General features: G+C 38.3%; 1 protein-coding gene across 5 annotated transcripts in view; it reads left to right on the top strand.

Moving 5' to 3' along the window:
- Positions 1 to 8684, top strand: part of LOC108967392 (protein unzipped) — a 106175-nt gene extending 97491 nt beyond the window's left edge. For all 5 annotated transcript variants that reach the window (XM_018930770.1, XM_018930769.1, XM_018930772.1 and 2 more), the window contains 3 exons: positions 5838 to 6752; positions 6878 to 7227; positions 7283 to 8684. In XM_018930770.1, coding sequence (XP_018786315.1) covers positions 6005 to 6752; positions 6878 to 7227; positions 7283 to 7693 — 1509 coding nt within the window. In that variant the 5' untranslated portion in view covers positions 5838 to 6004 and the 3' untranslated portion in view covers positions 7694 to 8684. The remainder of the gene's footprint in view (positions 1 to 5837; positions 6753 to 6877; positions 7228 to 7282) is intronic.
- Positions 8685 to 8947: the final 263 nt, after the last annotated feature.

Genomic DNA, 8947 nt, shown 5'->3' with positions numbered 1-8947 from the left:
TTATCTTGGTTTTTTTGTTTTTAATTTTTTTATAAATATTTCTCAATGTAACTTTTACTAGCTCAGTGTCTGGCTATACACTGGCGCCTTAGTCCTTAAACAAACAAATTAATGACGCTCAGTCAGCAATGTTTACTACGAAATTTTACTCCTTTGTTAATATCTACACCCTTTACCCTGCTCAAGTGCCTAACATCCCCATACGCACACACACTTATTTCCGCATTAGACATAATTGAGTTTGCTCACTCAAACGCACCGAAGCAGAGATACTTGTAGAGATACGAGCACTGTAGTCCAAGTTAGTAGTTATGATTTGTAGAAATGTTACTTATAGTATAAGTGTAGTAACTGGTATATTTCGGTTAGGTTCGGTGATGGCAAATGTTATATTTTTACATATTTAATTCTTATTGTTGAAGTCAATCGGGATTTGCATTATTTTTACCCTGAGTTTTTGCTTTCCTTACTTTGACCTGATCTCATTCTTTCGAAGATCTGCCACTTTCTGTCGAAGAAATTTAATCATTTCTAACTAAGAAGGCTTAATAATCATCGACGGCAGGAAATATGCATGAAAAATCAATAATTTATTAAAAATACTGGACATAATCCTCAGATTCAACTTATTTATGGAAGATAAAACTTCAGCTTATTCTGCACTACTTACCAGAAACCATACTAAGCTTTTGTGCCGTAAAAAATAAATGCACCCTTTTGTACTGCCCCAAGTCTAGTCCGTTTTTTACCAGTGCCAATTAAAACACTTTATGCAACTGGGCGATATAACAGTCGTCAGCTCACTGTCGATTAGATTCCATTCCAAAAAAATAGCTACGCCAGCACTTCGGTCTGTCATTGTTTGAATATTTGACTGACTTGCTCGCTCAACAACTCGAGCAGGACATTCAATTTGTAGCGTTGGTATGTGCTGTGTAGCAACTTTGTTAGTTGGTTTTGGTGTTGTTGTGGTAAGCACGCATGTTGCATGTCGTACCAGCATTTTGCACATTTCAGCACACAAATATGTGTGTGTTTAAGTGTTTGATGTGGAGGACCGGACATGAATACCAGCTGATAAACAATGGCGCCGGCGACTAATGAACACATTAAAACGCCTTCACTCAGCGGTAAGGTGGAGCTGGTGCAGTACATAGTTTGAAAAAAATTTATTGTTGTTTTTGATTTTTATTTTTATTTTTGTTGCTGTTCTTGTTTTTTATTTTTATTGTTGTTTTTGGTATTTTATTTTAATTGTTATTTTTGGTTTTCTGTTAAATTGCTGTTTTTGTTTTTTTTGGTAAGCGTTTTGTTGTATGAGTAACTTCCGGTGTTTATAATCGACTTTGATGAACAAGTGTTGAAGTTTTATTGGCTGTTTGTATGTATTTACACAAATGTATATGTATGGCTGTTATACAAAGTTACTGCCAATAGTCATTGGCAACTATTTTGCTATCAGATTTTATATACTTTATGTACACATATGTATATATCCCATATATGTATGTATGTAAGTTACTTTATTAATAAAGTCCATTAAGCGCTTCGTCGCCTTAGCAAATGGCTGGCTATCGTATGACATATCATATGTACTACACATACATATTTACATTCATATATATATATACGCATTTTGTACATTCGTGTAAAAGTATACGTGTTTATATTACAAACACAAAGAAAAGCTCTCATATTGGCTGGGCACAGGTGGGCGCCTTTGAAATCGTTACTTGATACAATGTATTGTCATATTGTCTCCATATGAGTATGTGTTTGTGTTTGTGTGACTGTATATGTTAGTATATGCCATAACACCTTCCTGGGGATTTGTCTGACATTGACGCAACTAATGATCAATGGCTATGGCTTGATTAACCAGCTGCCAGACAAGCCAACAATGACAATATTCCCAACAATATGACACCTGCGCGACAATGTAGAGTTTAAACGTGAATATATGTACACATGTATACATACATATGTATGTACATATATATGTAGCTAATATTTACAACTTCGGTTGCAATAAATGGACAAGTTACTCGCATTTAATGTGGCTATAAAAGTAGCTTTGTAGGCGCTCAATTCTGTTCCTTGTTCTGGCGCTATAAACACTAGGCGACCGTAAACTTGCTACAAAAAAAAAAAAAAAAAAAAAAAAAAAAAAAAAAAATATATATCTATATATGTATATATATATTTTTATACCCCTATATACCTACATATTGGATAGTCGAAAAAGTCTTTTCGCATTTCTAATCAAACTTTAACTTAACCAAATATGTACAGTTTTAGTCGACCACTTTTTGCCATTTTTCCGCTTGAAATATTATTCCATAAGTGTAAAACTTTTATGGTTTTCACAGGCTTCTCTTGAAGCCAACTTTACTCCATTAAGAGAGTTCTGTATTGATCGAAACAAAAGTAGTCCAATAGTGCATGGAAACTTCCCAGCCAAGCTCTCCCAGTTTTTGCCGAGTCATCAAAGATGTGTCAGAAACAGCACACAACATGGAAGACGAAGATCTTTATGCTTACATTAAAATGTAGAATCAATCGTTAAACCAGGCTGGAGTAGCTCTTGGTAGACGATTCCTTTCCAACTCCACCAAACACTCAGCATAACTTATCGAGGCCTCAATCCTGGCTTTGCGATCATTTATTAAGCTTCATCATGCTTGGATCATGATCTATTTCACACATTATTGTCGTATTTGATACACTTTTCGTCTTCTGTTACAATTCGCTTCAGAAATGGTTCGATTTCATTTCGTTTCAGCAAAGAATTGCAGATGTTAATTCGGTCCATTAAATTTTTCACAGACATTTTTCATGTGGTACCCAAACATCGAGCTTCTTTTTGTAGCCAGCATTTTTTAAATGGTTCAAAACCGTTTGTTGATGAATGTTAAGTTCCTTATTGCAATATTTTCCACAATTTCATCGACTTTTTCAACGAAAGGTCGACCAGAGTGAGGTGCATCTTTCACAGCGAAATTTCCAGAATGGAAGCGACCGAATCATTGTTGTGCTACACGAACTGATACAGCATCGTCTCCGTAAACTAGACAAATTTCATTAGTGGCTTGCGTGGCATTTTTCCCCTTTTTATACAAAAATTTCTTTATTATTTTCACACATTTTTGAGCAGCTTAACTTTTTTTCAACTTCCCCGAATTTAATTTTTTTTTGATTAAATTAAACACTACTTGTATATGGTATGATACAATGTGATTGGTAGAACTGTAGAGATACGACTGCAACGACAGCTATTGACAAAATACGAAAATACTTTTTCGACTACACAATATATAACTCTATATAGCTACATATTATATTTTTAAATAGATTTAATAGTTTATTAACAAAAAATAATTCATTTAGCAACACTGGCAATGCATACTATCACTCCATTTTACGCCTTTTCTCCGTTTGTAGCGGAAATTCCAATACTTTTCGCTTTACCTTTGGCTTCGCTATCTCACTTTCTACTGCGTAACTCTTCTATCCATCTGATGCTTTTGTGCTATTTGCATTTACTTAGATGTAATTTGTCGCTCACAACTAGCAAAGGACTTGTATTATATATTTCTACAATGCGGTACTCAAAAACTACTTATTCACTTAAGCATTCAGAGCTACTATCCAACTGCAAGGCATCGCTGGATGGAGTAGTGGAAGCAGTAGAAGCACTACAATGCAACACTGCACACAATTACAACTTCTGCTGAGTTTATTGTACCAAAAGTGTGGAGTGAAGTGCTTTTGTAGCATTTGCACAGATAATAATCTCTCAAATTGCACAAGGCATCCTTTCAAAGTGCGGCATGCTGAAAGTCGGTTCAGTCGAGATTTTAGCAGCTGCTTGATAGAATATACAGATTTAATAACACATACAACACATAACACTTTTTTGAGCCATAAGCCATAATGGAAGTTGTAAAAGAGCTTCCTTTGGCTACTAAACAGTCAAGGTAGAAGTAGGCAGAGATCACGAGCAGCTTCTTTATGGTATGGAGACCAACCGCAATGAAAGATTCGGGTCTTCAATGATGGTGGATGCTGCGGAGCAGCCGAATTTAGCAGCCAGTTTATTGTCGGCTATACCTTTGTGGCCGAGCATTCAGATAAGGTGCACTTGGTTACGATCTGATAGACTGTTTGTTCGTTCTATAGATCCCTGCACCAATAGAAATTTGATCTAGTACGCAAAGATCGGTTTGAGTGCCGCTTGACTGTCGCTGAGTATAACTATACTTTCATTGAGATAGTTGCGTTGGAAGTTTATCTCTACGCACCGACTTCTAGATAATACCATTGGTTTGGAATAAGCTCGGCAAACTTCCTATAAGTGTGGAGAGTTTAGTGCGTGGTCCTGCGACTACGTTTTCGCCGTCGGTGTATCACTTGATTGAACTATCCCTAAGCATTAGCTAGAGAGCTGAAACGTTTCATTCAGCCTTTCGGCTGGAACTTCTTAATGAAGTTTATACTTTTGATAATTATGTCCCTTGTGAGAATAGCCTGTGGTATTTTGTAATTTAAGTCCTTCATGCGCTGGGAAGAGATTATCTTAAATCTTCCAAACACTTCTGCCGTCATGTTGAACAGTGTTGGTTTGGCTACCTGACCGATTACTAGGTGAAGAGTTGTGAGATCCAGCATGACTTCAAGTGCCGTCGAGGGACATGTGCTGATGGCATCCTACACGCAGATGCAGGTGACTCGTTGCAGCTTTGATAGTTGAAGTAATACCAAAGTCTGCGATACTTTCGAAGCCCAATCCATGATGAGACATACTTATGTGATAATCGTTCGCACGATCGTACTGTATAACTACCTTACAATCCCGGGATTTACCAGCAAGGCAATTGCATATCAATGGAATTCAGCGTGAGTTCACGGTAATTGATCTTATTAGTCATCTCTATCTCTCTGCCCGCATGGATAAGACTCTTGAGGCCAGGCAGGGACCTGAGTGTCGTAAGCGGGACGATCGTCCTCTTCGAGGGGTGATGTTCAGTCTAACCCTTCAAAGCTTGATACTTTCTCTATGCATCTGAAGAAAGAACTCTCAGTTAGTTGTGGTCTTTAAACAAGTTTTAAGCCATTTTTAATCTCTTACTGAATTTCATGAGTAAATTTTTCGTGGTAGAATTTCGTAATAAAGTTTTCTGTCTAGAATTGGGTTTTTTTTATGTTAAAACGAATTCAGTTCCTTATATGTAAATAGGTCCCCTAGACCTTTGATTTGTATGAATAAATTTGTGATCAGCTTGCTGTGGGGTATCAAAAAGAGTTGGAAATGAAATCATACAATGCCAAAATAAAGTTTCTTCTCATTCGTCTTGCTTTTAAGGCAACAATTAAAGCATTTTCTGTAAGAAATAAGGCTCTCTCGAAATTGATATGTTATATACATATGTTAATGTAAATATATATATGCATATCCTAATTGCTGTATCGATTACTTACCAGAAGACGTAGAATAAAGTCAATTAAACGAAAGCGATAAAAAATCATTATACATTAGTGTAACGAAAGCATTTCTATGGATTTACTTAAGTGAGCAATTAAACAGGCATCGAAGAAAGGAAAGATAGGAAAATGCGTCAATTGGATACGAAATGGGTATATATTGGTTATCACACACTGAAACATAATTTAAGTTTTAGTTGTAAACTGGTTATATATTGGTTATTATGTCTGACAGCAATTTTCGTTTTTTATGATACGCTGTTTTGTGTTTTAAGTGACAATATATAGTATCAAGCTATGATGTTCGGCTATACCACTACTAACCACTTCTCTCCAACTTTTCCTTCCTATTACAGCTTTCAACAATCAAGCAATCAATCAAAAGCATAGCATACGAGCAAAGACAACAATATAGTGAATTAAATTGAATTTGTCCTATCAACTTCCGCTCAAGCATAATCAGCACCACTTGAGTACCACAAAGATAGACAGACACATACACACAGCGAAAGGACTGCGCACGATGTTAACAAATAGCAGACAAAGCCAACAACTACAGCCGAAACACAAAATGCAACACTGCTACACACTACTCCTGGCAGTCACGATAGTGTTGGTGCATTTGATTGCACCCAGCAGCGCCTCGGTACATCCGGTGCTCACCTACACAAATGCTTCCACACAACTCGGCCAGCTGGTCACCTCCAGCACACTGGTCTGGGAGACATACGACCCCAAGGATACGAAACAGTTGCAGTATGCGGTCGAAGGTGGCAAATACATAACCGAAGACGAGCACTATCCGATCTATGTGTGTCGGGTGACCATCGAGGGCATCACCACCAGCGGTCATACGGAGAAGATACTGCAGTCGCATGTCTGCGTCGCTGCGCATTACAAGCACGGCAAGTACGAACAGTTCGATGTGCTGGTGAATAAGGGACATCTCGGCAAGATTATGTGGAAGCATTGGCGTAAATTCAATGCTGGTATACCCATCGGCGCCATACGTATCGGTGAGGATGACTACATTGGGCGGCATAAGGCGCCAGCTAGCGGCGAAAGCGGCACTGAACATTGGGGTGCGGACTACAATTTGGGCCGTCTGGATCCATTGGGTTTGGGTAAAATCAAGGTGATTGAGAATGGACGTGACAAGGACTATGATGAGGGTGAGGTATTGGTGGAGACAGAACCCTTCCGTTATGAGTTGAAAGACATCAAATTGGACAACATACGTTTGGATATGCGCGAGAACATAACCGATTTGGGTAAGTTGTGGGCACGAAGGAATGTGTGGGAATGTAGGAGTGACTTGTAACTTGATGCTTGCTTCTAAATCTTTGAAGAAGTTAAAACTATTTATTTTTGCTTCCTAATTCTTCCATACTTTTAGCCTCCAGCGTGTTGGCCAACCGTGGTGATATGTACGTACTGGTAGAGTCCGTGATGACTTACGAATTCGATTATATACAATACTGGGGTTCGCATGAAGGCGTAGCACGCGGTTTACCCACCAAAGTCTATGAGAAAGATGTCAAAGTGCCCGTAGAAGTCAAATGGGGCTTGAAGTATGTTGAGAAACGTTCCGAAACCAAATCCGTGCACACGAAACTCTGGCCTGGCACCGCATTGAATGTCACGCTCAAGGGTAACTATGTGACGCTGGAAGCGCCCTACGCCGCCAAACTCTACGCCTTTTATTATGGCATTGAGGACAGCGTTTCACGCAAAATCTCAGCGGAGGTGAGTAGTTGAAGCTTGGTTACAGTACTTTTTCACTAACTTAATATACTCGTAGGTGCGCAAGAGCTACTTGAAGGACGTCAAACTGGAATTCAGTCCTGTATATTGGATTGAGAACGGCACCTTTGTGCCCACCACAACCACCACCTCAACTACATCCACCTCCACCACCACAAATCCCACAACCACCAGTCACGAGCCGGTGCCCATGCACGAACCGCCCGTAGTGCAAGTGAAGAATATCGGCGAAACGCACTCGGGTCCCGACTCATTGGAGAAATCGCTGCACGATTCACCCATGAGCAATGAAATACCTAGCGATGTACCCGAGAATTTGGCTGCTGAACAGCAAAAACCCGCTTTGGCTGGCATAGCGGTGACAGGCGGTGGTCAGCAATTGCAACAACAAATGTGGGCGCTGAGTGCAGTGACGCTGTGGGGTCTGCAGGCGCTACGCGGCATTTAGAGCGACTGCTGAAACGCCTGTAGCGGTGGCTGGCGGTGCGTTGGCAGCTGGGTTGATGATTGGGGTGTGGCGAAGCTTTATAAGAGCGGTGAAGCTTTATAAGCGCTGTGGAGCTTTATAAGCGTAGGGAAGCTTTATAGGCGTGTCGAAGCTTTAAGGGCGTGGCGTTTTAGGCTTAAGTGATTTAAAATAGCATGTTGTATAGGAGTTGCCAGCGTTAGCGCACTTACAGTTAGCGAGCGCGCAACTGTTTAGTTTTCGCTTACTCCTCTTATCTCTCTACCACTCTCTCTCTCACTATAAGTTCTAGATTATGCTTCGTAAGCTTGTATTGTAATTTTAATCTCACTTTTTATTGTTTTTCCAAATATGTTTTTGTTGTTTTAGCTTTGTATATGTATTTGGCCGGCAAGGAAATATTTCTAGCATCAAAATCCAAAAGCTTTGAGAGTAATGCGAAACAATAAGAAAAAAGCAAAGCGCAGGAAATACAATAAAATATGAAATTGATAAGAAAAATAATAAAAAAATATATTATAGCAGGAAAGATAAATAATACCCGTTAAGTGAAGTGGAAATAAAAAGCGCGTGTTAAAAGCTCATAAGAAATTATGAGAGCGAAATTTAAAGAGAAATATGAAAATAGCATAGGAAAACACACAATGCGTTGGGCATTCATTGAATTAAGCATAGATTTTAGCGTTTAGTGTTTAGTTGTTGTTGTACCTGTTTTAACCGTCTGCAAATTGTGTAGCGCCAGTAAATGCGAGCAAAGAGGAGAACAAAAGACAAAAACAAAAGCGAAAATGAGTTAAATAATTAATTGAAAAGCAAAACAGAAAGCAAAATGAGAAGAGCAGCAAGTAAATGAAATGAAAGTTACAAAAACAAGCGAGCCAGGATATAATGTAATAGAAATACCAAAAATTAAAAAGCAAAAAAGAGAAAAAGAGAAAAATAAACAATAATTTAAAGTAAATAAAAGCAGCAAAAGCGCATAAGTGAGATTTGAAAATTTTCAATTTCATCGACGGTTTGGATAGGATAAAAATTAATTAATAACGGTAAAAATACATATAGGGAAATGATGAGCAGCGTCTGCATCAGCAAGTCGATAGTGTATTTGTATTTATTTACGAAATTAGCGCTAAGTTATATTACTGTATTATTACTGTACATTATAAACACACCTACATATACATATATACATAGTAGTAATAAAGAAAAATTAAGGAAAATATTATAAAAATAATT

Source organism: Bactrocera latifrons, unplaced genomic scaffold (genome assembly GCF_001853355.1).
Source record: "Bactrocera latifrons isolate USDA-ARS-PBARC rearing strain unplaced genomic scaffold, ASM185335v1 scaffold_186, whole genome shotgun sequence".
Lineage (NCBI taxonomy): Eukaryota > Metazoa > Arthropoda > Insecta > Diptera > Tephritidae > Bactrocera > Bactrocera latifrons.
This window is presented reverse-complemented; position numbering and strand designations above follow the sequence as displayed.